General features: G+C 50.4%; 1 protein-coding gene across 1 annotated transcript in view; it reads left to right on the top strand.

Moving 5' to 3' along the window:
- The first annotated feature begins 1,210 nt into the window (after nt 1-1,210).
- Nucleotides 1,211-27,579, top strand: part of RIOK3 (RIO kinase 3) — a 52,210-nt gene continuing 25,841 nt past the window's right edge. Inside the window, exons 1-7 of the mRNA XM_075316377.1 lie at nt 1,211-1,473; nt 16,825-16,946; nt 17,088-17,233; nt 17,315-17,422; nt 18,609-18,718; nt 19,077-19,220; nt 19,301-19,428. Coding sequence (XP_075172492.1) covers nt 1,435-1,473; nt 16,825-16,946; nt 17,088-17,233; nt 17,315-17,422; nt 18,609-18,718; nt 19,077-19,220; nt 19,301-19,428 — 797 coding nt within the window. The 5' untranslated portion in view covers nt 1,211-1,434. The remainder of the gene's footprint in view (nt 1,474-16,824; nt 16,947-17,087; nt 17,234-17,314; nt 17,423-18,608; nt 18,719-19,076; nt 19,221-19,300; nt 19,429-27,579) is intronic.

The following is a 27,579-nucleotide window of genomic DNA, read 5'->3' as shown; positions in this document are numbered from 1 at the left end:
CCGGGATAAAGACCTCCCGCCTGTGGCAACGGGACAAACTCTGCAAAGCGTGATAGTCCCGCTGTATCCGGGACGGTTGGGAGGTATGCTGTTTCATGAGGTTTTTTTTAGAAAAAAGAAAATTCTGTGGAAGCAGAAAAGCAATGTCTGATTTTCATTTTCATATTTTATTTATTATTACTTTTGTCAGATTCGTTATTTCTGTGACCATTGTGGATTTCCCTTTCATTAAACGAGGGGTACCAACAATTTTGACCACATGTGTATTAGATGCAGTTGTTTTTAAGTGTATTCACATCTGGGGCCCTCAACACATTGTATTTTATCATTGTGCTAATTTCTATTTAAAAAAAAGGAAAGACCATTTTGCAAATAAGAAACTGCTGAAGAAGCCAAGTGCAGCATGGTCTTCAGCTCTTTGTAGCGTACATGCGCATACAGATGTGAGCCCCCAGTGCCAGAGATATCAAGACCCCAACACTGTAGTAGAATGCAATGTGGAGAGGACAGAGGTCACTCATGGGCAGCTGTTACTTCTGAACACGCTTTCTTTATATTGTTCTTACACATTTTGAATGTTGATGAAGTATTAAAGTAAAATTTAGAGAAATGAAAGAGGCCATGAGACGTTGCTGTGAGAGGACAAGTCCGGGCATGTCCGCCGGCCGCACAGTGTGGACACGCCTCAGCCTGCGTCATCCCAGGGTCAATAATAAACCTGCTCGACAGGAACCAGTGACCTCACCGCGCCTGAGCGTGCGAAGACGGCATGACGTCACCACAGCTCCTCTGACAGTGTCCATGGTAACGACCTGTGCTCTGCGGTGTATAGTCTCTGACTGACACCAGGGACAACAGAGCACAAGCACCAAGTTCAATAGGTCCCCACGGCAGCCATTTTCCTGGAGACTTAGCAATAACGTTCTTAGAATATATAATATTTAATAATGAATGAGTATTAGTATCAGTGGTGAGGTGTCACTAACTCGCGCTAAGTGTAAGAATACACCCACAATAACTGACTGCAGACTCTGTCCTCTGGTATCTGGGTGTGAAAACCACCCGCTGTCATTGCGGACACTGCGCACAGGTCCGGTGTGCATACTATTTCCCTCTTGCGGCTGACGGTGACATTCTTCAGCGATGAGAGAACGTTACGTCAAACTGATCTCACAGTCACGTGAGTAGCAGGGGGCGGGGTTCAGATTGTAGTTCCCAGCAGGCACCGCGCTAGTTTGTCAGTCACCGGCAGGAGACGTGAAGAGGGAGAGCTGTCCGCCCGGCCGTAGTCGTCACATCCCGCTATATCGCCCACCTCAGTACTATCACCCGAGAATAGCATCAGGCTCACAGCTCACCCACAAGCCCCGGCATATCGCGATCCGCAGCCTCAGCATCCGCATACACAGCACCTGCCCGAGCCTGAATGAGAAGATGGAGCAAGTGGGGATCATAACACCCGAAACCCGGCCGGTAAGTCACGTGTGGCCCCAGAGGGACGCCCGGCACCGAGCATTAATAGGAATATAATCATTCCATGTATAAAACGCCAACATATTCCGCAGCACTGTACAATTGAGGGGACGGACAGACAGTAAGGACATTACAGGGCAACAGGAGGAGAGGGGCCTGCTCACACTATAAGGAAAAGGGGGGACATACTAAAAAGAATGCTAAAAAGGAATACAAAGAATGAAGATAACTTATTAGGTGTATATTATGTAGATGTATAAAAGGTTTCTTTGGCAAGTTAGACATGGAATGAACATTATATATGAGCATTATAGGTGTGCAATGATCAGGAAATATCTATAGATAATAGGAAAATGAACGCATATCCCATATAACCAAGTGTATATTACGTTACCTGAGCATTATAGGTGTGGAATGATCGGATGGCTAAGAATGGAATGATGGGATGCGTTCATTTTCCTATTATCTACATATATTTCATGATCATTCCACACCTATAATGCTCATATAATGTTCATGTCTAACTTTCCCAAGAAACCTTTTATACATCTACATAATATACACCTAATAAGTTATTATCTTCATTCTTTTTATTTATTCCTTTTCAGCATTCTTTTTAGTATATCCCGGAAAAGGGGGACTCAGTAGGTAGAATGTGCGGCCATGTGAATGTTATAGGCATAGTATGCCCACTGTGCTGTTTGACCCAGTGCCACAGTGATCGGGCAGTCTGCATCGTATCGGTTATAGGGTGTATCCGGGATGGGGATATATATATATATATATATATATATATATATATATATATATATATATATATATATATATATATATATATATATATATATATATATATATATATATATAATATCTATCTATCTATTATCTATTATTTTTCTTTTGTATGTGTGCCTGAGCACTAGCGGGCACGTTGTTGCCCCCTCACCTGCTTGTTGTACCCGGCGCCTTCGTTCGCTGGCACAGAGTGATCACAGAGATCGCTCCAGCCGGTGTTACCGGCTCCCACTGATGTCACGTCAATGCACACAAAGATCTGACTCCCTGCTGTGACTGACAGAGCCGGCACCCCAGAGAGAGACACTGAATTCTCCTAAAACATCTTGTGTGTGTTCATTTGGGGTGAAACATATTTAATAGGGATCCATTTAGGACCCGAAAGAGCTGACTTTTTGGTGAGCGGAGTCATGTGAACCGGATCACCAAAAAGAGCCAGACTGCCCCTCACTGACTGCAGCATTGGCTTCTCATCCGCTTTGCTCTGTAGGCAGACTGGGACAGCTGACATCACACTGACAGCCGGCCCCTCCAGATAGGCAGCACACAGCCGGCTGTCAGTCAGCATGATCTCTGCTGTCACACCCCATCTACAGAACAGAGTGAATGAGCCGCCGCTGTGTTGACAAAGACACTGTATCACTGGTAGGAGAGGTCTGTGACTGTGAAGAACAAGAATAGCGCTGGGCACAACAGACAGGTCGGGAGCAACTACCCCCTTCCCCCCGTTGGTGCTTGGGTATTATTTTTTTTTGTCCCGGATGTCCCCTTTAACATTTTTCTAATCCATGTAGAATTCTTCTCATTCCTTGAAGGTGGATATAATGAAGGCTGAGAACAGCAGGAGGCAGGGTAGTTATCAGTGACTGGGTCCTCTGCCGCTCTCCCCCCTGTACTGACTACTGTCGCACAGAGGAGTGTCAGCACACAGCCAGGCATATCTGTATAACAGGGTATATGCAGAAGTGGTGTCTCATTACACCGTTGCCAGCAGCTGTGTATCCATATACGGTGTAGGGGCGGGTGTAATATATAGTCTGTGGATACACACGTCTCTGTTATCTACACTGTATCTGACTCACTGATGTATCTACCTATGTAATTTATGGCTTTCTCTCATTAGTTAAATAACATAACACTTGATATTAATGATAAAAAAAATTTTGTTTAAAAGAACAGAGAGTCCTCAGTGGTTGATACCTAACACGGTACAAAGATATATTTTACTTGATATTAATGATCATTTGTACTTTATATCTATGTATAACTAATTGATCTCGTGCACCTATATATGTGATTTGCTATCATGTCACTGCTTTACTTGGGAAGCTAAAATGTTGCACTCGGGTAAATAAAACTCCACATTTGCCACTGTCATTCCAGGCTTCTATATCCTTGATCTTTTGTATACAGATTGCACGTAGAGACTTTGCACAGATCTATTGTTAAAGGGATTGTCCTCTACTCTGACTGCCCCTTCTCAGAATAACAACAATTCCAGTCCCCTCCGGTGGCGGCACTCGCTCTCCTGGGGTGCATATGAGTCCTGCGCCCAGTCGCCACTAGCTTCACACACCCCGCCTTCGGATAAATCCAACATTAAAGAGGGATTCTGCTCTTCTGACACTTAGAGACTTTGTATATGGAGTCTGCAAACACATCTAGGAAATTCTGCGCTCCCAGAGTCATACCTCTCTCCTTCCGTCCTGAGTCTCTATTATCACATTAAAGGGAACCTGTCATGAGAAATGTCCCCTAAAACCTCACAGATTCCCCCTCTGCAGCTCCTGGGCTGCATTCTATAAAGGTCCCTGTTATGATTGTGGCCACTTTCTGACCTAAAAAAAGTGTTTATAAAGTTGTACCTTTTTTGCTTCTGATTCTGTAAATCCGTCACGGGGGCGGGCTGCCTGATGGCCGTTATTCTGCCCCCTGGTCCTGTATGCCGCCCCCATCGCTGATTACAATACTTCTGGACGCCGCCCCCTGCTCCATCCATCGCCGCGCATGCCCAGTGCCCATCTCTCGGGGATGAGCACTGTGCCTAGCGTCACCGCTGGTGACGTGCACGCAGGGTTAAGATTATGGGCGGTGCTGTGATGTTTATTCCTAAGCAACCGCCCATAATCGCGGGGCCGCGCTTTCCCCCTCGGCCTGCTTCGTTGTGTGAATGTGTGAATGTTTGTTTGTGTTTTTTTTTTTACTGTATTCGCCGAGGCCGAGGGGGAAAGCGCGGCCCCGCGATTATGGGCGGTTGCTTAGGAATAAACATCACAGCACCGCCCATAATCTTAACCCTGCGTGCACGTCACCAGCGGTGACGCTAGGCACAGTGCTCATCCCCGAGAGATGGGCACTGGGCATGCGCGGCGATGGATGGAGCAGGGGGCGGCGTCCAGAAGTATTGTAATCAGCGATGGGGGCGGCATACAGGACCAGGGGGCAGAATAACGGCCATCAGGCAGCCCGCCCCCGTGACGGATTTACAGAATCAGAAGCAAAAAAGGTACAACTTTATAAACACTTTTTTTAGGTCAGAAAGTGGCCACAATCATAACAGGGACCTTTATAGAATGCAGCCCAGGAGCTGCAGAGGGGGAATCTGTGAGGTTTTAGGGGACATTTCTCATGACAGGTTCCCTTTAAGCAGAGATTCTGACAAATTGTGGTGCCATTGTTACCCATTTCCCCATGTAACCATGTCAAATCTGGGTCTGAATTATTTTTTTTATGGTAAAAATGTTATTATTTCTTTCTATAAAATTCTGACACATTGATGTTGTCAATATGCTCGCTGCACCCCAAGCTGAATTGCGAGGCTTGGTTTTTATATTTGGGTTTTTGGGGTTCTGCTTTTCTGGCACCTCCGGGGCTTCTCCAATGTGACAAGACACCCACCTACCATTCCTGTAAAATCTGCAATGCAATATGGCTCTCCTTTCATTCCTTGCTTTGTAGTGCGCCTCGAAAGTAGTTTTCCCCTCACATATGGGGTATCAGTGTATTCAGGAGAAATTACGCACCAAATGTATGGTGCATTCTCTCGTTACTCATGTGAAAATGAAAACTTTGGGGCAAAAGCAAGATTTTTGTATGAAAAATGACTTTTTTCATTTTCACGGCTCAGTGCTATAAAATTTTGTAGAGCATCTGTGAGTTCAAGGTGCTCACCACTCCTCCTAAATAATTATTTCAGGGGTCTTGTTTCCAAATTAGGGCCGTGGGTGTGGATTGTACTGTTTAGGCACATCAATGACTCTAGAAATGCGACATGGTGTCCGCTAATGATTTCAGCCAAAAATTCGACTGACGCTCCTTCCCTTCTGACCTCTGTTGTGTGCCCAAACAGTAGATTTCCAACACATATGTAGTATCTGTGTACTCTAGAGAGATTCCACAACAAATTGTACAGTGCTCTCTCCTGTTACCCTTGTGAAAATAAAAAAAAATATGGAAATATAGTACATTTTTGTGGGAAAAAGTAACATTTTCAGATTTTATTTTTTTTACCTTCCACATTGCTTTAGTTCCTGTAAAGAACCTGACGGGTTAATAAACTGGATGTGGCTTTGAACAGTATGAGGGGTGCAGTTTTTTAGAATGGTGTCACTTTGGGGTATTTTTTGTCACCTAGGCTTCTAAGTCACTTCAATTGTGATGTGGTCTGTGGGGAAAAATATGGTTTTGTAAATTTTGTTGGAAAATGAGAATGCTAATGAACTTTTAACCCTCCTAAGTTACTAAATAAAAAAACAAACTTATGTAAAAAATAGCCCTGATACATTCATGCCCCCACCCCCCCCTTTTTTCTCCCCCTTCTCTCCCCTTAAGTCTCTAATCCCATTCTCTAATCTCATTCTATCTCCCCTCTAATGGCTTTCCTTCTTATCAGTTCATATAAGTTGTTTGATACTCTTTGGATATGTATTCAAAAGGCCACGTCTCACTAAGCAACATCGCTGCTGAGGCATGACGTTTGTGACATAACAGCGATGTTGCTAGTGATGTTGCTGTGTGTGACATCCAGCAACAACCTGGCCCCTGCTGTGAGGTCGCCGGTTGTTGCAGAATGTCCTGGACCATTTTTTAGTTGTTCTGTCCCGCTGTGAAGCACACATCGCTGTGTGTGACAGCGACAGAGCAACAACTAAATGTGCAGGGAGCCGGCTTCTGCGGACGCTGGTAACCACGGTAAACATCGGGTAACCAGAAGCCCTTCCCTTGGTTACCCGATATTTACCTTCGTTACCAGCGTCCGCCGCTCTCACACTGCCAGTGCCGGCTCCCTGCTCTCTGCACACGTATCTGGAGTACACATCGGGTAATTAACCCGATGTGTACTATGGCTAGGAGTGCAGGGAGCAGGGAGCCGGCACTGGCTGTGTGAGAGTGGCGGACGCTGGTAACGAAGGCAAATATCGGGTAACCAAGGTAAGGGCTTCTTGGTTACCCGATGTTTACCGTGGTTACCAGTGTCCGCAGAAGCCGGCTCCCTGCACTCTGCACACGTAGCGGAGTACACTTCGGGTAATTAACCCGATGTGTACTGTGGCTAGGAGAGCAGGGAGCCAGCGCTAAGCGGTGTGTGCTGGTAACCAAGGTAAATATCGGGTTGGTTACCCGATATTTACCTTAGTTACCAAGCGCAGCATCGCTTCCAGACGGCGCTGGGGGCTGTTCACTGGTTGCTGGTGAGATCTGCCTGTGTGACAGCTCACCAGCAACCCGTGTAGCGACGCTCCAGCGATCCCTGCCAGGTCAGGTTGCTGGTGGGATCGCTGGAGCGTCGCTTAGTGTGACATCTCACCAGCAACCTCCTAGCAACTTACCAGCGATCCCTATCGGGTTGTATCGTTGTTGGGATCGCTGGTAAGTTGTTTAGTGTGACTGGGCCTTTAGGCTGCTTTCACACCATTTTTTTCTTTATCGTTCCTATGGGAGACCCAGACATTGGGTGTATAGCTTCTGCCTCCGGAGGACACACAAAGTACTACACTCAAAAGTGTAGCTCCTCCCTCTGAGCTTATACACCCCCTGGAGAACCAGATCTAGCCAGGTTATCGCTTTTGTGTTCAGGAGGCATACATCCACACATGCATTCTCATCTGATTTTTCATTTTTGGAAAGAGTTTGAAGAAAAGCGGGTCCAAGCCTGGACCCCCGGCATGTCCCTTCTCACCCCACTGTGTCGGCGGTGCTGTTAAGGTTGATTCCAAGGCTGGAGCCTTACATGCCGTGCTCCTTCACCATCCCTCCTGGGCTCTGGCTTGAAGTCGGAGCCAGCACGGTTCTCCATGCTTGGCAGGAGACCGGTCTCCATCCGCAGCCCTTCAGGATCCTGCTGGACCGGAGCACCCATCCCCAGGGACTTGGAACCCTGCGTCTCAGCAAGCTAAGTACCTGAGACGTTTATATTCGGGGGGTCCCGGTACGTTATTGTGGTGGGAGAGTGTGCTGAGTGATTTTTATGACATTTCCGGCGGGTTCTCTGGCTGTCTCTTGAGAACCGCGCCGATGGTGCCTGCGCGCCGGCCGCACCGCTCAAATTTAGGCCCCGGCTTCGCCGGAGGCCTACTTTCGGTTTCACTGCCCTCGCATGTCATTCATGCAGAGGGACAGCGCGGCTCCGCCCAGCGGCCGTTCTGCACAGGGGAGGGACACTCCTCACTGGGTACATGTCTCCTCCCCTGTAAGTCTCTATGGCCCTCCAGATCCCGCTCCCAGAGTAGGTCCCGCTCCCTCTCTTCGCTCCGGCGCCATTTTATCAGCGTTTTCTCTGCGATCAGCACTGGCTGCAGCATCCCTGCTGAGGTGCTTGGGGGTCCGGGCTTCGGGATCTGGAGGGCACACAACACCGCTCCAGTGGTCTGGTAAGCCACAACCTCTGGTTGTGGACCTCTGTATATACTCTCTGGGGGTCATTCTGGCAGAGCCCCCACTCCAGCAGCATGTCTCACACGAGGAGCAAGGATCCAAAGCTGTATTCAGTATGCACTGCATGTAAGCTCCTACTGCCTGAACCGAGCACCTATCCACATTGTGATGCCTGCTCTAACCTGACAATGCCTCAGCCTGGAATCGCACCCTCAGTGGTCTCTCCGGCTCCGGTGGCTGAACCCCTGGCTTGGGTAGAATCCTTATCTAGGTCTATCTCCCAGTCTTTTGCCGACTCCATGGGACAGCTGTCCCGGACTTTGCTGAACATGCATCAGCCCCCTTCACAGGGTGCCTCTGCTGCTAGGGCTCTCTCAGCGGAGCTCACAGAGGATTCCTCATCTGGTCCCAGACCCCGTCCTCCTGGGAAGAGACGCAGGGCTCCCTCTCCTTCCTTGTCCCGCGGCTCTGTTTCAGAACCTGACTTGCGGGACGAGGAGGATGCCTTTACAGGGGGCTCGGAGGCTAACTCCATGTGCCCCATTGATCTGTCTGAAAGTGACTCAGATGTTAGTGATTTGATTGCGTCCATTAATTCTGTACTGGATCTCAATCCGCCAGTATCAGAGGAGCAACCCTCTCTGGCAGAAAAGCACCAGTTTACCTCGCCTAAGAGGACAAAGAGTGTGTTCTTTAACCACTCCAGTTTTCAGGCCGCTGTGACCAAACCTAGGGCCTGTCCTGACAAACGCTTCCCAAAGCGTAGTTCTGATGACCGTTTTCCCTTTCCACCTGAGGTGGTTAAGGAGTGGGCTCATTCACCAAAGGTAGACCCCCCGGTGTCTAGACTCTCAGCCCGGACCGTTGTATCAGTGGCTGATGGCACCTCTCTTAAGGATTCCACTGACCGCCAGGTTGACCTTCTGGCCAAATCTGTATATGAAGCGGCAGGAGCCTCGTTCTCTCCAACTTTTGCAGCAGTGTGGGCTCTCAAAGCCATCTCTGCTTCTCTGGAGGAGATGCATTCCCTCACCAGGGAATCTATGCCCGAACTGGTAACCTTAACTTCCCAAGCTTCAGCTTTGTCATCCTATGCCATGTCTGCCATGCTGGAGGCTTCTCACCGCACTGCGGTGGCTTCGGCTAATTCCCTCGCTATCCGCAGGATCTTGTGGCTTCGAGAGTGGAAGGCAGATGCTTCCTCAAAGAAGTTCCTTGCTGGACTCCCTTATGCTGGGTCCAGGCTGTTCGGTGAACAGCTGGATGAAATTATTAAGGAGGCTACTGGCGGGAAGAGTACTTCCATGCCACAAACCAAGACCAAGAAACCTGTCCAGGGTAGGAATCAGTCGAGGTTTCGTTCCTTTCGTTCCTCCAACTGGTCGTCCTCTAAGCCCTCGGCCTCGTCCACTAACTCAGCCAAGGACCAAAAATCCAACTGGCGCACAAAAACGCGTCCACAGAAGACCGCAGCAGCTGCTGCCACTAAGGCAGCCTCCTCTTGACTATCTGTCCGCACCAGCAACGTCCTTAGTCGGTGGCAGGCTCTCCCACTTTGGCGACGCGTGGTTTCAACACGTCTCCGATCAGTGGGTGCGGGATATCATCTCCCACGGCTACAGGATAGAATTCTCTTCCAGCCCGCCAAACAGATTTTTTCTGTCAACTCCCCCCTGCTCCAAGGCCGCCGCCTTCTCTCAGGCCGTGGCATCCTTGCAGGCCAACAGAGTAATTGTACCAGTTCCCGCCCGGGAATGGTTCAGAGGTTTCTACTCAAATCTCTTCCTAGTCCCCAAAAAGGACGGTTCCTTCCGGCCCATCCTGGATCTCAAGCTTCTCAACAAGCATGTTCAGGTGCGGCATTTTCGCATGGAGTCTCTGCGGTCAGTCATTGCCTCAATGACCCAAGGGGATTTCCTGGCATCCATCGACATCAGAGATGCCTATCTGCATGTGCCAATTGCAGTTTCACACCAGTGTTGGCTACGTTTTGCAATCGGAGAGGAACATTTCCAATTCGTGGATCTCCCCTTCGGGTTAGCCACGGCCCCTCGGGTATTCACAAAGGTCATGGCAGCAGTGGTTGCGGTTCTGCACCTCCAGGGGTTGGCAGTGATTCCTTACCTGCACGACCTTCTAGTCAAGGCTTCATCCAGCGCAGACTGTCAGCAGAGTGTCTCGCTCACTCTCGCCACTCTAGCCCAATTCGGGTGGCTTGTCAATCTGCCCAAATCCACTCTGACTCTGACCCAGAGGCTCACGTACCTAGGAATGCAGTTCGAGACTCTGCCGGCACTTGTGAAGTTGCCCTTAATCAAACAGCAGTCCCTCCAACTGGCGGTGCGCTCTGCTGAGGCCCCGCCGTTATTCCATCAGGCACCTGATGCAGGTGCTAGGTCAGATGGTGGCGTCAATGGAGGCTGTTCCCTTTGCCCAGTTCCATCTGCGGCAACTACAGCTGGACATTCTCCGCTGTTGGGACAAGCGGCCTTCCTCCTTGCACAGGTTAGTGGCTCTGTCGCCACAGACCAGGAGCTCTCTTCAGTGGTGGCTTCGGCCCCTCTCTCTGTCTCAGGGGCGCTCCTTCCTGGCCCCGTCCTGGGTGATCCTCACCACGGATGCCAGTCTATGCGGCTGGGGAGCGGTATGTCTCCACCACCGAGCGCAGGGCACTTGGACTCCGTCCGAGTCAGCCCTCTCGATCAATGTGCTGGAAACCAGAGCCGTGCTTCTGGCTCTCCTAGCTTTTCACCACCTATTGGCGGGCAAGCACATCCGAGTCCAGTCAGACAGCGCGACAGCGGTTGCCTACATCAATCACCAAGGCGGGACACGCAGCCGCCTGGCAATGTTGGAGGTACAACGCATCCTTCAATGGACGGAGGACTCCAAGTCCACCATATCCGCAGTCCACATCCCAGGCGTGGAAAACTGGGAAGCAGATTATCTCAGCCGTCAAACAGTGGCGAGTGGTCCCTGCATCCGGCAGTGTTTCAGTCAATCTGCCGCAAGTGGGGCACTCCGGAAGTGGATCTAATGGCATCCCGTCACAACAACAACAAGGTTCCGGTTTACGTGGCTCGCTCCCACGATCCTCAGGCCTTCGCCGCGGACGCTCTGGTTCAAGACTGGTCCCAGTTTCGTCTGTCCTACGTGTTTCCCCCTCTAGCTCTCTTGCCCAGAGTTCTGCACAAGATCAGAATGGAGAGCCGTCGAGTCATCCTCATTGCTCCGGACTGGCCCAGGCGAGCTTGGTACCCAGACCTGCTTCATCTGTCCGTAGAGGTGCCGTGGCATCTCCCGGACCGTCCAGACCTTCTCTCACAAGGTCCGTTTTTCCGCCAGAATTCTGCGGCTCTCAGATTGACGGCGTGGCTCTTGAGTCCTGGATCTTGACGGCTTCTGGTATCCCCCCTGAGGTCATCTCCACTATGACTCGGGCCCGGAAGTCTTCCTCTGCCAAGATCTATCACAGGACTTGGAAAATTTTCCTGTCCTGGTGTCGCTCTTCCGGCCATCCTCCTTGGCCTTTTTCCTTGCCGACCCTTCTGTCCTTTCTACAGTCCGGTCTGCAGCTGGGACTGTCCCTCAACTCTCTCAAGGACAAGTCTCGGCTCTGTCAGTGCTGTTCCAGCGGCGTATCGCCCGGCTGGCTCAGGTCCGCACCTTCTTGCAGGGCGCGTCTTAAATCATTCCGCCTTACCGGCGGCCCTTGGATCCCTGGGACCTCAATTTGGTTCTCACGGTTTTGCAGAAACCCCCCTTTGAGCCTCTTAGGGAGGTTTCTTTGTCTCGTCTTTCACAGAAAGTGGTCTTTCTAGTGGCTATAACTTCCCTCAGGAGAGTCTCTGATTTGGCTGCGCTCTCTTCGGAGTCACCTTTTTTGGTTTTTCATCAAGACAAGGTGGTTCTCCGTCCGACTCCGGACTTTCTCCCTAAGGTGGTTTCTCCTTTCCACCTTAACCAGGACATTACCCTACCTTCCTTTTTGTCCGGCTCCTGTTCATCGCTTTGAGAAAGCGTTGCATACTCTGGATCTGGTGCGTGCTCTCCGGATTGATGTGTCTCGCACCGCTGCTCTTAGGCGGTGCACCTCTCTTTTTGTGCTAACCACAGGTCGGCGTAAGGGCCTCTCGGCTTCTAAGCCGACCTTAGCCCGTTGGATTAGGTCGACCATTTCGGATGCCTACCAGTGTTCTCAGGTGCCTCCCCCTCCGGGGATCAAGGCACACTCGACCAGAGCTGTCGGTGCCTCTTGGGCTTTCAGGCACCAGGCTACGGCTCAGCAAGTCTGTCAGGCTGCCACTTGGACTAGTCTGCATACCTTTTCAAAGCACTACCAAGTGCATGCTCATGCTTCGGCATATGCGAGCTTGGGCAGACGTATCCTTCAGGCGGCTGTCGCCCATTTGTGAAGTTAGGCTCCGCCTACTTCTCAGTTTTTCTGTTTATTCCCACCCAGGGACTGCTTTGAGACGTCCCAATGTCTGGGTCTCCCATAGGAACTATAAAGAAAAAGAGAATTTTGTTACTTACCGTAAATTCTTTTTCTTATAGTTCCGTATTGGGAGACCCATCACCCTCCCTGTTGCCTGTTGGCAGTTTCTTGTTCCGCGTGTTATCACCGGCTGTTGTCGTGGACAGAGTCTCCGGTTGTTCCGGTTCTTGCTCTGTTTTTACTTGTGGGTGGCTATTCTCCTTCAGCTTTTGCACTAAACTGGCTAGATCTGGTTCTCCAGGGGGTGTATAAGCTCAGAGGGAGGAGCTACACTTTTGAGTGTAGTACTTTGTGTGTCCTCCGGAGGCAGAAGCTATACACCCAATGTCTGGGTCTCCCAATACGGAACTATAAGAAAAAGAATTTATGGTAAGTAAACAAAATTCTCTTTTTTGCAATCAGGCACAATACGGCGCTTTGCAGAAAAAATGCATCCGTGTTGGGTTTTTTTGCCGCTGGATGCGTTTTTTTCCTCAGACTTGCATTAGCGACGGATTGTGCCGCATAGCCTTGCATTGCGTCCATTTTTTGCCGGATGCGGCATATTTAGCCGATGCGGCGGCCAGATGGAACGTTGCTTGCAGCGTTTTTTGTCAGCGGCAAAAAAACGCATCGCGCCGGATCCGGCCCGATTTACAATGCAAGCTTATGGAAGCCGGATGTGGCGTCCTGCGGCAAAAAAAGGCATCCGACAGCCGGATGTGGTTTTTTGAACTGCGCATGCTCAGTATCAAGCCGCATCCGACAAACGGACGGGCCGCATGGAAAAACATATGCAACGGATCCGGGGGTTTTTTTCGCCGCATCCGTTGCATAGGTTTTTGAGCCGGATTGTGCCTGATGCAAAAAACTGATGTGTCAAAGCAGCCTTATTCATAGTACACCCCAGGTAGGGAGTGTACTGTCTGCTAACATTTTTTCTGAACTTAATTAATAAAATTATTTGAAACTAAACAATGGCGCTGATGTAAAGTACACATGTGGGAATTGTTGGCTACTCTCAAAATCGTTGATAAATATCAGCAAATTGACAATGAAGTTTCTGGACAAGATATCTAAACCGAGGAACATTTAACTGGTGACAAAGACATGACTTGGACATCGTCTTTGTTTTTGTTTTTTCTTCTATGGATACGAAATCTAGATGATAAAGGAACAAGACAGAAGAAGAATCAATACCATGGATGACCAGAAAAACAAGCAAATCAAGACACATGACACTCGCAGCAAAGATTACCAACTATGACTTGCTTACTTTGGGGACCACGGGAAAGACTATTCTCCTTATGGAGACCTGACAAACCAGTCTGGCTGTCAGTGAGGGGACTTATAGCTGCAATACCCCTCTGGGAATTATTCAAATTGTCCGTCCAGTGAGGAAGGAGACAAACTCTAGCGCCACCTATTGGAAGTAGCAATCCTAAAAGTCAAATGTGGCTTTTTAAAGGGAACCTGTCATCAGAAATTTTGCTTTAAACCTAATAGTTTCCCCCTCTGCAGCTCCTGGGCTGCATTCTAGCAAGGTTCCTGTACGTTTTGTGGCCCCTTTTAAACCAAATTAAATACTTTATAAACTTGTACCTTTTTGCTATGTAAATTTTGTAAATCGTCCATGGGGGCGGGCTCTCTGCTGACCGTTGCTGTTCCTCCAGCAGATTTACGCCGCCCCCCAACGCTGAATTTCATATCTCAGGACGCCGCCCGTGGTCCCGCGCATGCGCTGTGCGACTGTAGCGGGACTGTGCACTGTGTGCACGTGTGACCGCTGGTGAAGTTTTGCGCAAGCACGAGGTTATGGGCGGCACTGTGAGTGTCATCAGCAAGTGCCGCCCATAACCTCGTGACCGCACTTTCCCCTCTTCCTCCAGCGTTCTGCGCAAGCGCTTGCTGGCCAGATGACCCGACGTCACCTCTTTCCCATTTTGCCCTGCTGCAGGGTAAGATGGGAAGGAGGTGACATCAGGTCATTTGGCCGGCGAGCGCTTGCGCAGAAGGCTGGAGGCAGTGGGGGAAAGCGCGACCACGAGATTATGGGCGGGCACTTGCGATGCAATCACAGCGCCGCCCATAATCTCGTGCTTGTGACACACGTCACCAGCGATCCTGGTGTGGGCGGCACCTCGGGCGCAGTGGGCGGCGTCCTGATGGATGAAATGGAGCGTGGGGGGACGGCGTCAATGTGCTGGAGGAACAGCAACGGTCAGCAGAGAGCTCGCCCCCATGGACGATTTACAAAATTTACATAGCAAAAGGTACACGTTTATAAAGTATTTAATTTGGTTTAAAAGGGGCCACAAAAAGTACAGGAACCTTGCTAGAATGCAGCCCAGGAGCTGCAGAGGGGGAAACTTTTAGGTTTAAAGCTAAATTTCTGATGACAGGTTCCCTTTAAACAAGCCTTTTCATAAGACTTAGGATTTATGCCAGATCAGAATCCCAATTCAAGTTTTAGGATTGCTACTTCCAATAGGTGGCGCTAGAGTTTGTCTCCTTCCTCACTGGACGGACAACTTGAATTGCTTACTTTGTACACATCAAACCAAGAGAGCAGTCACTGGAGAAGGACATAATGGTCAGTTATACAGCGCTCATGAATATGCTGGACTATCTGGCAGCACGCCAAGTACTCCTCTAATGATCTACTGCTGGTTAAACAGTGATTTTATCAAAACTGCACTAAGCAGACCAGTAAGTGACACATGGCTGGAATCAGGATCTATGTCCCCACGTTATGCTGCTCTCAGATTAGGAGGCAAACACCTGGTGACAGATTCCCTTTAAAGGGTATAACATTCAAAGTTTGAAAATGTTTGATATGTTCGTAAACGCAAATTATATTGACCAAATGTTACCACTAACATTAAATACCGGTACATGTCCTCAAAAAAACATTCTCACAATCACTGGGAAATATTGAAGTGTTCCAGAGTTACCACATAAAGTAACACTGGTTAGAATTAAGAAATAAATAAATTAAAAAAAAAAATGGCCTGATCAGGAAGGCAAAAACAGGCTCAGGGGTGAATGGATTATACATAAAAACTAAAATGGTCTCAACTTGAATAGCACCCATTAGAAATGTGTTGAATTACTGCATCTATTAAAGTCCTGTATGAACATATAGTGTTAACCTCATTAGGGCGCGCTCACACATCCGGCTTTTCGTCGGCTTGACTGATCCGGCGCACGCCTGTGCAGTGTATACAGTACAGTGGCAGTGCAACAAGCGCCGGTCACATGCGGTCATGTCCAGAAGTTGCTGCGCTGCCACTGTACTGTATCAAACTGTACTGGCGTACGCCGCATCCGTCAAACCGGCGAAAAGCCGGATGTGTGAGCGCGCCCTTAAATGCTGTAAAAAGAATAAACCCCTTCATATCCACAGATTCTTGTGGCGCAATAAAAAGTAATCAAAACGTTATATAATGTCCCAGAATGGTATGGATAAAAACATCAGCTTGCTACAAAGTCCTCACACAGCTTATATAAAAGTCAAAGCTCTTGGAAGAAATGGCAAAAACAAAACTAATATGTAAAAATGGAAAATTGCAATATTGGGAAGGGGGTAAAGTTTGAAAACAGACACCCCCCCCCCCCCCCACCCATTTGGAATGTGACGGGATAAAATGTGCTGAATGTATTAAGACATGTAGCTCATCAGAAACGTTACTCTAGTCAAACACTGGAGTAGTGGTTCTGGTGTAATGTACGCAGGCACTTTTGATGTATTTTGTTTCCATTCCGTTTTGACTCCAATCAATTTGACAGTTGGCAAAAAGTGATATGAAAATGCAAAGTCGCAACCATCTTGTATAACGTTGCGCAAAAATTTTGCGTCTTTTCACAGTTTTTATTCCAGAATTTTGACGTAACGCTTTGATGAATCGGGATCAGTGCTGAAATCCTCTTCTTTCTAAGAAAAAAATGTATTTCACATTCAGACAGCCCCGTCACTGTATTAAAACCAATTCTGAATGGCCGGCTTAGTAACAATAGTTGTAGACTCTTTTCTGTAGGTTGGTGGCCACGACTCCTGTGGGATGGCTCCTTGCCTGGGCGGCTGTCAGGCTCGGCACAGATGACTTTTCTAATGTGAATGCGGCCTAATCTAGACACAATGAGATGAATGTTGAGTTGATGCTTCCCAGTTTGTGTAAACCACTGTACACCATTATCTCTTATAGAGCCCTTGGGGTTTACCTACAAAACCAATGATGCAGTGCTCGCTGGCGGACGTCATGAGCGAGGAGCTGGCCAGAGAACTTCAGCTGGAAGAAGAAAGCCACGTGTTCCCTCCAGAAGCCGTGTAAGTTACACCCCAGGAGCGGCTGTCCCTTATCTACTCCTTTATTACACCGGAGCCGCACTTTGACCCTTTTCTTCTTTAGAAAACAAATAGTGTTGTGTTTGGTTACTTGTGGTTACATTGCTGTTTGTCTCGCTGTAGTTCCGATGATGGACCTTTCTTGACATCCGATAACATCGACACGTCCAGCGATGCAGTTTTGGCTCAGATGCTGCAGATGCAGTTTGACAAGGAATACGACGCTCAACTCCTGAGAGAAGAGAAGAAGTTTAATGGTGACAGTAAAGGTAAAGACGCTGGAGATGTGCAGATGGCTGACCGGTCCAGACGGCTATGACAATAACTGGACTTTATCTTGTTTCTCCTAGTTTCAATATCTTTTGAAAACTATAGAAAAGTGCATCCTTGTGAAGAAAGCGAGAGCTCAGAAGATGAAGTGGATTGGCAGGACACCCGTCACGACCCCTACAAAGCCGGTAGGCACAGTACACTACTATATACATGGCCCTAGAAAGGAGGATCGTAATAAAGGATTTCAACATGCTCGATCATTTGGGCAGTTTTCCAATGTCCTGCAACCTGATCCTCTCTCCCTATTGAAATAAACATGCCTACCCTCAAACTTTAATGTGTATGGAGGATTTGGAGCTAAAGCAGTGGTCCCCAACTTTCTTACTGAGAGCCACATTTCTTCTGATAGAGGGTTGTGAGCCCCATAGCGTCCCTTAGTGACCTCAAGCTCCTGCTTCCCACCCCTCCCCCACACTAGTGACATCTTTAGTCCGCATTACTGGTAGTTACCCTATAGACATCACATATAGAGGGTTTCCACATTACCCAGCTTTAGTATTCTTGCATTAAGCACTCCATCCACAATGTTGCACATCTTCACCTCCTGGGACTGGCAGTATCATCCTATACTAAGGACAGAATATGCACAGCCAAATCTGCTCTTCTGTTTGGGGCTACTCATAAAAATCTCCATCTGGAAACCCGCTCTTCATAACTGTATGCTAGACCTGGTGCTAATGTACCAAGCTGGCAGACAGCCACGAGCCACGCGTCATGGGCACATGAGCCATATTGTGGCTCCTGAGCTATAGGTTGGGGAACTCTGATATAAACTGTGTCCGCCATAAGCTCTCATATGTTTTGTAACTTTATTCTGTAGCTTCATAGTTAGAAAATGGAAGAACATCTTTTAAAGGCAATCTGTCATTAGATCTTTGCTCCCCCATCTAAGAGTAGTATGACGTAAAGGCAGAGGCCTGGATTCCAACAATATTGCACTCACTGGGCTGTTTGCTGCAGTTTTGATTAAAATCCCTGTTTTTATCTGCTTTAAATTTACTAGTTCTCTGTATGCTGAGCTGTGTATAATTTGGACAGCTGTCAATCAACATGGTCAGTGTACACTGTGCATAGGCAGAAAGCAGGCAAATAGTGATTGGCGGCAGAGATATACAGAGCTCATGAATATAGAGGATGACATGGCAGCAGGTTTCAGTCCTTTAGTGATCTCTTTCTGATTTAAAACTGATTTTCTCAAAACTAATTGGAATCAGGATCTCTGCCCCGACATCATGCTGCTCTCAGGTGGAGTAGCGAAAACCTGGATACTGACACTTTAATAAGACAGATCATTTACTTCTTTTTGTGTAGATAAGCCCACCACCACACCAAAGAAAGGATTCACAGGAAAAGGGAAGGACATAACAACAAAACATGATGAAGTGGTCTGTGGCCGGAAGAATACTGCACGGATGGAAAATGTAAGTATTAATTGTTGGTGCGGTCATAGATGCTTTATTTTTTAGCAATGATAGAGATATTCTAAAGGCAAACAAAAATGTTTGGTCTTCTGAAAAGTGCGCACTGACCCTGCAGATTGGTGATTTCATTGCCTCTGGCAGGGGCAGCACATGCGGGATGAAATGCTCAGACACAGTGTGACATGGCTTGTGAACAGGGCAAGCGGCTAATAAACAAGTGGGAGAAAAAGATGATTTTTAATAAACCTGCACGAAATTACATGAAGAAAACCGCTCTCCCTCTCTATCGCCTAGTGTTTGTATATTGTAATTCTGATATTGCCTTTATCACGTCAACAGTTTTTTTCTTTTTTTCCAGTTTGCCCCAGAGTTTCAGGTTGGTGATGGAATTGGGATGGATCTGAAACTGTCCAACCAAGTTTTTAATGTTTTGAAGCAACACTCGATTTCTGAGCAACGTAGAAGTGCCAGACTCCACGACAAGAAGGAAGTCTCCACTGCCGTAAGTAGGCCTGCCGCTGTCTGGGGACGGGGTCTATTCTTATGTGTCTGTATTGTCTAACCCTACTATGTTTGCTGTAGGAGAAAGCAATTGACCCAAAGACCAGACTGTTGCTCTACAAAATGGTGAACGCTGGGGTTCTGGAGACCATCAATGGCTGTGTGAGCACTGGGAAAGAATCGGTGGTTTTTCATGCAAGTGGAGGAAGGTGTGTAGTCCGAAATTTAACCAGCCTTAGTAAATAAGTGTGCACCTGCTTAACATGGCAGGATTTCTATCACAGGTCTGTTATGAAGATGGAGGCAGGGAACGCAGACTTCAAAATCGAAAATAGATAACACTTCACAGCCCCCATTCTCAGTAAAACGTCTGCTCAGATCATTAAACATGCCTAGAAAAATCAGTGGTGAAAGTGGAGAAAAAGAGAAAAAAAATCAGCTCCTTACTTTTGGGAATTATTTAAATAATCTAAAGAGTTTATAATTGAGGGACGAGCGAACCCGAACTGTACAGTTTGGGGTTCGTATCAGGCACCTATTGTCCAGTGCTAGGACCCGAACACTGACTACTCAGGATAGTTTAGCAGCCAATCAACAAGCATTCAGCATGGGGAAGATCCCTGGATGATGCCTGGAACATCAAGATGTGTGGTTCCCCACCCCCCCTCTTTTATTTTTTTTTTTTTTTATATGAAAAATGCAGGTAAAGCACACAGTTGCGGCCCTCAGCTGTCTGCTTTACCTTAGCAGGTTATCAAAAATAAAGGGTACCCCATGCTGTTTTTAAAAATTTATAACTGTTTTTGAAAAAAAATTGGCGTTTGGTTCCCCCTATTTTTGATTTCCAGCCAAAGTAAAATAGACAGCTGAGGGTTGGAGCCCGCAGCTCTCTGCTTTATCAAGAGTGTGGAACCCCACCCCCTATTTTTCATTTTTTTTCAGGGCAACTGTCCTGCTCTTACCCCCCATTTTGCTTCCTTTTGCAGCCCCCTAGCCCTTATTATCACCATTTTATGGCACCAAAGTTTGGGTCCCATTGACTTATACCAATCTTTTAACTAATGTTCAGGCGAACCCGAACATCCATGGTGTGAGGTAAATCCTGGGATATGAAGAGGAATTATGACTAGAAGTCATAATTGCTCTCATCACTCCCTGGCAGTGCCCCCCCTCCCTTCTTGTGCTCAAATGTCCAGCATCTGTGAAGGTGTCACATCCCACTTACACCTCCAACAGCCATCTCCTCTGATATGGAGATGAGATGATGTGAGGACAATGGACCCAGGATGACTCCCTGCCGTCACCCTGTAACCAGAGTTGTATCTCATTAGCAAGGCTTGGAAGTAGCCAGACAGAACGACTCCAGTAAAAAATGGTTCATATCTCGCAAGCCATATCTCCGATAAATATGGCAACCATAAAAATGGTGTTTGCGCAGGCGGACGATGCTGGCACACCTTTTTTATGGAAGGGGGAGCTTGGGAAATACCCCAGGCGTGATATCAGCCATATGGGAACTCGTAGACAGGTCATGAGTCCCCTCGTTCTGTAGCTAAATTCATAACTGTCACAATGAGAGCATTGGCGTCCGCCTACGACGCTCCCAGGCAAAGTTATGGCCCATATTCCATGTTGTGAATTTGTCCATAACTCCAGCCAGGGGTGGAGCAGTGCTCCCTGTGAGGTCACTAAGGTAGGAGGGGACCTGGATTTGCCCAGGTTGATAACCCTACTTCGGCCATTTTCCAGTGTTCTTCTGCTCGGGGGCCTGGTTGGGAAAGACCTGTGAGGGAGTTCCTGGAAACCTGGTCTACAGCGCCCCCCTGTGGCCAGACACACAAGGTAACTGATGTAATTGTATACCTGTTTGTAACCCATGCTTTATCTGTAACTGTACTCTGACATATGTATATTCTGTAGATTCCCTATTGTATATATTGTAGTTTCTAGTGTGCGTTAGGCGATTAAATTATATAATTAATCTTGGGCTGTTCTGTTATCTCGATCTTGAATCCCACGTCTGTGTGTTCGGCTAATAGTTACCGTGAAGCGGTTGGTGGCAGCGAGTTGTGCCAAGGATTATTGTGGGGAGGCCAGTGAGATTCGGGGAGAGTTTATATATTCCGCCCGCGGAGGTCGGGGGAATATATACCCTTCTCTCGCCGGGGGCCCTTCAATAATCGGCATAAGTAGTATAGCGGCCTCCTTGCTTATTGTCGGGCAATTCCATAATTGGCCTGACTATAAGAGGGGCGCTAGAGAGCGCGTCACGTGCTCTGTCTGTCGGTCGGGAGGTATAAAGGAGGGGGACGCCCCCTTGCTACCCCCCGATTGTGACGTACTGGTAGCCAGCGCGGGGGATTTCTGAGTGACCCCCCCGGTGGTTTGTGACATATTGGTGGCAGCGGTGGGATCGAGATAATAGTGTGTGTGAGTGTGAGACCCATACTCCCAGACACTAAAGACTGCCTGCAGCAGCTGTGGCTGCTGGGGTCTTCAGACTAGCTCAACACTAGAGTGTCAGAGTGCAGATACTGTAAGGTGTGTGGAGGCATCAGGTGTCAGTTCTGTGTCAGTGACCAAAGTCTGCAACAATGGCTGAGAGCACCAGGAGCAAAGCCAAAGGAATGGCCGATGCTCAGGCCAGAGACGATGAGGAGGTTGTCCACGAGTCCTCCAGGAGCCCGACGCCAGAAAACAGCTCTGCAGAGGACATTGCACAACCGGGCACTGCTGGACAAGATGAGGAGCAGCTCGCCCAAGGGTCCTCAACGAGCCAGATGCCAGCCCTCCGCTCTGCAATGGACAGTGAATCACCAGGCTCCGCAGCGGGCCGCAGATCACCACGTGCCATTCCACCGAGCCTGGGAGGCTCGGATAGCCTTCTTCAAATGGCTATGGCCCTACGCCAGGCTGGAGACCGGGAGGGCTACAAGGAACTCATGGCCGAGCGTGAGCGGCAAGCAGCGCGTGAAGAGCGCCAGGCAGAGCGTAACTACCAGCTGCAGCTAGCTCAGCTCCGGCCCTCATCAGCCACCCGTGACCTTCCAGACACCAAACTTCCAAAGGTCCGTGTTGAGGACTTCCCAGTGCTGGAGAAGGATGGAGACTTGGACTCTTTCTTGACTGCTTTTGAACGGACTTGCTTGCAGCATCATCTGAACAAGGACCAGTGGGCCAAATACCTGACCCCCCGTTTAAGGGGTAAGGCCCTGGATATCCTTGGGGACTTGCCTGCTGAGGCGGATCAGGGCTACGACACCATCAAGCGGGCCCTGATCCAACAGTACAACCTCACCCCGGAGTCCTACCGCAAGAAGTTCCGGACGCTGCAGAAGGGACCAAAGGACTCCTGGGCTGACCACCGGCGGGCACTTGCCCGAGCTGCCGACCACTGGACCCAAGGCCTGCAGCTTTCCACCGGACCGGAGATCCTGGACTTGTTCATCACGGAGCAACTCTTGTGGAACTGCCCTGAGGATCTCCGCCAGTTCATCCGAGACCAGAAGCCAAAGGGGTCCACGGCTACAGCTGCCCTTGCCGATGACTACACCAACAACCGGGCCCCTGAGGCCAGGAGAGCGGCCACCAGCAGCACCTGGAGAGGGGGTAAGATGAACTCTGCGACTGCCCCACCTGCCCCTAGACTGCAGGGGGTGTCCCCCTCAACTCCCCTCTCCAGGCCCGTGGCAGAGCCAAGACTGTGCCACCAGTGCAACCTACCTGGACACTTCAAGGCCATGTGCCCTCAGCGTCCCAAGGCCCCGGCTCCGTCCCCGTCCCAAGGGCCGCCCAAGGTGTATTGTGTGGGTGGGGGTGGTGGTAGGTCCCTGGACAGCTTCCAACCTGTCACCGTCGGCCAGTCTGTGACCATAGGACTGCGAGACAGCGCCTCGGAGGTGACTCTGGTGCGGCCTGAGATGGTGTCCCCCCAAGACTTGATCCCTGGAAAAACCCTCGCTGTCTCCGGGATTGGAGGCATTGACCCGGCGCTGCCTGTTGCTGACATTTATGTGGACTGGGGCGCAGGGCGAGGGGTGAGGGAGGTGGGGGTAACTGATCGGATCCCTGCAAACGTGCTACTTGGGACAGATTTGGGGCAAATAACCTCCCAGTTTGGCCCCGCCCCAAAGGCTGAACCTTCAGCCAGTGCTGACGTGCCTCCGGACAATGTTAATGTGTTATCTATGAATGATGTAAGGGAGGAGGGAGTGAACTCTGATATTTCTGCTTGCACAGACACCATAGACACACACACAGCTGCAGCTGTGACAGGGGAGGGGGTCAGAGAAAGGTGTGACAATGCCTCTACAAGTAATCAGCCTGTGAGCTGGGATCTGTTGCCCTCTGCAGGGATAAGCAGAGAGCAGGGTGCTGCAGGGGGAGGACCAGTGTGTGGGGTGGGGACTACCACAGCAAATGTGGGGTCCCCAGAGATTTCACAGCGGGGTTCTGTTGCTGCAGGGGGGGAACAGGCAGGTGAGATTGGGGCCGGTCCAGGAGCGGAAGTGCTCCCAGGTAAGATCTCGGTGCAGGGTTCCCCCACAACCGGGGTGTCGGGAAGCCAGGTAGGTCTGCCTGAACCGGCGACTTGGTCAGGAACGGAGGAGGAGCAGGCACGACCCACGGTCGCAGCGGCTGTGGCCGCTGTCACCCGCAGTGGGAGTGCTGGAAGCCAAGGGGCCTCCCGGAGGTCCGATAGCTCTTCCCCTTCTGACCAAGTGGCAGCCGAGTCAGGTGGAGGCCAGGACACAGGTCCCGGGGTACTGACCGAAGATGTGACAGTCTCGTCGATTCTGGCCACATCTGGTCAGGGGTTTCAGGCAGCGTTAGAAGCTGACGACAGCCTGAAAGCTCTAAAGGAGCAGGCGGCACAGCCTCCCTCGGACTCGGACCCGGAGCGAGTGGTCTGGGACCAAGGACGGCTGTACCGGGCCACGGTCCAGCAGGGTTCACCGGAGGCGTGGCCCAGGGACCGACAGTTGGTGGTACCCTATCCGTTCCGGACGGAGTTGTTGCGGATCGCACATGAGATTCCGATGGCCGGACACCTAGGGATCGCTAAGACCAAGGCCAGGTTAAACCAGCATTTCTACTGGCCAAAAATGGGGGCCGATGTGGCTGCCTACTGCCGTTCGTGTGAAACCTGTCAGAGAGTGGGGAAGGCGGGGCCACACCCCAAAGCCCCACTAGTATCTCTGCCAATCATCGATGAGCCTTTCAGGAGGGTGGCTGTGGATCTGGTCGGCCCGCTGGCCATCCCCAGCAGCTCCGGGAAACGCTTCATACTGACGGTAGTTGACTATGCCACCCGGTACCCAGAAGCAGTGGCCTTGTCGTCCATTCGGGCTGACAAGGTGGCCACCGCATTGCTGGAGATTTTCTCCCGAGTGGGTTTTCCCCAGGAAATGCTCACCGACCGGGGGACCCAATTCATGTCCCAGCTGATGGAGGCCCTCTGTAAGCAAGTCCAGGTGCGACATCTGGTGGCCAGCCCGTACCATCCACAGACTAATGGCCTGTGCGAGCGGTTCAATGGCACCTTAAAGCAGATGCTTAAGATGTTGGTCGACTCCCATGGGCGTGACTGGGAGCGGTATCTCCCACACCTGTTATTTGCTTACCGGGAGGTTCCACAGGCCTCAACGGGATTCTCACCGTTTGAGCTCCTGTACGGGCGACGTGTGCGGGGCCCCCTGGCTCTGGTGAAAGAGGCTTGGGAAGGGGATTTGGCCACCCCTGGAGTGTCGGTTATCGAGTATGTCATGCGCTTCCGGGACAAAATGCAGGCCTTGACGCAACTGGTACACGACAATATGGCTCAAGCCCAGGCCGATCAGAAGCGTTGGTACGACCAGAACGCTTGTGAGAGGACCTACCAAGTGGGTCAAAGGGTGTGGGTACTGGTCCCCGTACCACAGGACAAGCTTCAGGCAGCCTGGGAAGGCCCATACCTCGTGTACCAGCAGCTCAACCCTGTAACGTACCTGGTCACCCTGGACCCCGCCCGTGGAAGGCGGAAGCCCTTCCATGTGAACATGATGAAGGCACATCATGAGCGGGAGGCATGTGCACTCCCTGTGTGCAACCTGCCCGAGGAGGGAGAAGCGGAAACCCTCTTGGATATGCTAGCCCAGGTTAGGGCAGGCGGATCCATTGAGGATGTTGAGGTTGGCCACCAGCTCTTGGAGGACCAACGGTCCCAGCTGTGGGCCACCCTACACCCCTTCCGGGGGTTGTTTACCAACCAGCCCGGAAGGACTGACTTGGCTGTCCATCACGTGGACACTGGGGATCATCCCCCGATCCGGCGTTCAGCATATCGGGTCTCCCTGGAGGTGCAGCAACACATGCGCCAGGAGATTGACGAGATGCTGAAGCTGGGGGTGATCCAGGCATCCAACAGCGCTTGGGCCTCGCCTGTAGTCCTCGTCCCTAAGAAGGACCGAACCACTCGGTTCTGCGTGGACTACAGGGGGCTCAATGCTGTCACGGTCGCCGATGCGTACCCAATGCCACGCATCGATGACCTGCTCGATCAGTTGGCCGGGGCTCAGTACCTGACCATCATGGACCTGAGCCGGGGATATTGGCAGATCCCCCTGACTCGCAAGGCCAGGGAACGCTCTGCCTTTATTACCCCATTTGGACTGTACGAGTCCACGGTGATGCCATTCGGGATGAGGAATGCCCCTGCCACTTTCCAGCGGATGGTCAACACCCTGCTCAAGGGACTTGAAGGGTACGCGGCCGCGTACCTGGATGACATTGCCGTCTTCAGTCCCACCTGGGAGGACCACCTAGAGCATCTAGCACAGGTGCTCAGGCGGATCCACCGGGCAGGTTTGACCATCAAGCCGGGAAAGTGTCAGCTGGCCATGAGCGAGGTCCAGTACCTCGGTCACCGGGTAGGTGGGGGAACGCTGAAGCCCGAGCCTGAGAAAGTGGAGGCCATCGCATCCTGGCCCACCCCCAGGACCAAGAAGCAGGTGATGTCCTTCTTGGGGACCGCTGGGTACTATAGGAGGTTTGTTCCATGCTATAGTAGCCTGGCAAAGCCCTTGACGGACCTCACCAAGAAGAAGCTGCCCTCTGCAGTCGATTGGACAGTGGACTGCGAGACAGCCTTCCGGGCCCTAAAGGACGCCCTGTCCAGCCCGCCCGTGCTACAGGCAGCCGACTTCACGCGGCCGTTTGTAGTACAGACCGACGCCAGTGACTTCGGCCTCGGTGCGGTGCTCAGCCAGGTGGACTCTGCGAGCCAAGAGCACCCAGTCTTGTACCTGAGCAGGAAGCTGTTACCAAGGGAAGTGGCCTATTCTACAATGGAGAAGGAGTGCCTGGCCATAGTGTGGGCCCTGCAGCGTCTGCAACCCTATCTATACGGGCGCCACTTCATCGTGGAGACGGACCACAATCCCCTCAGCTGGTTGCACACCGTCTCTGGGACGAATGGGCGATTGTTGCGATGGAGCCTTGCGCTCCAGCAATACGACTTCACCATTCGCCACAAAAGGGGCCGTGACCACGGTAACGCAGACGGGCTGTCCCGACAAGGAGAGGTCGCGGACGGGCGCACGGGGGAACACCGGAGTGTGCTGCCCCCTAGCGCCCTCAAAAGGGGGGAGGTGTGAGGTAAATCCTGGGATATGAAGAGGAATTATGACTAGAAGTCATAATTGCTCTCATCACTCCCTGGCAGTGCCCCCCCTCCCTTCTTGTGCTCAAATGTCCAGCATCTGTGAAGGTGTCACATCCCACTTACACCTCCAACAGCCATCTCCTCTGATATGGAGATGAGATGATGTGAGGACAATGGACCCAGGATGACTCCCTGCCGTCACCCTGTAACCAGAGTTGTATCTCATTAGCAAGGCTTGGAAGTAGCCAGACAGAACGACTCCAGTAAAAAATGGTTCATATCTCGCAAGCCATATCTCCGATAAATATGGCAACCATAAAAATGGTGTTTGCGCAGGCGGACGATGCTGGCACACCTTTTTTATGGAAGGGGGAGCTTGGGAAATACCCCAGGCGTGATATCAGCCATATGGGAACTCGTAGACAGGTCATGAGTCCCCTCGTTCTGTAGCTAAATTCATAACTGTCACAATGAGAGCATTGGCGTCCGCCTACGACGCTCCCAGGCAAAGTTATGGCCCATATTCCATGTTGTGAATTTGTCCATAACTCCAGCCAGGGGTGGAGCAGTGCTCCCTGTGAGGTCACTAAGGTAGGAGGGGACCTGGATTTGCCCAGGTTGATAACCCTACTTCGGCCATTTTCCAGTGTTCTTCTGCTCGGGGGCCTGGTTGGGAAAGACCTGTGAGGGAGTTCCTGGAAACCTGGTCTACAGCGCC

Source organism: Anomaloglossus baeobatrachus, chromosome 6 (genome assembly GCF_048569485.1).
Source record: "Anomaloglossus baeobatrachus isolate aAnoBae1 chromosome 6, aAnoBae1.hap1, whole genome shotgun sequence".
In the NCBI taxonomy this organism is placed as follows: Eukaryota; Metazoa; Chordata; class Amphibia; order Anura; family Aromobatidae; genus Anomaloglossus; species Anomaloglossus baeobatrachus.
The sequence above is the reverse complement of the archived record's forward strand: the minus strand, read 5'-3'. Positions and strand labels throughout refer to the sequence as shown.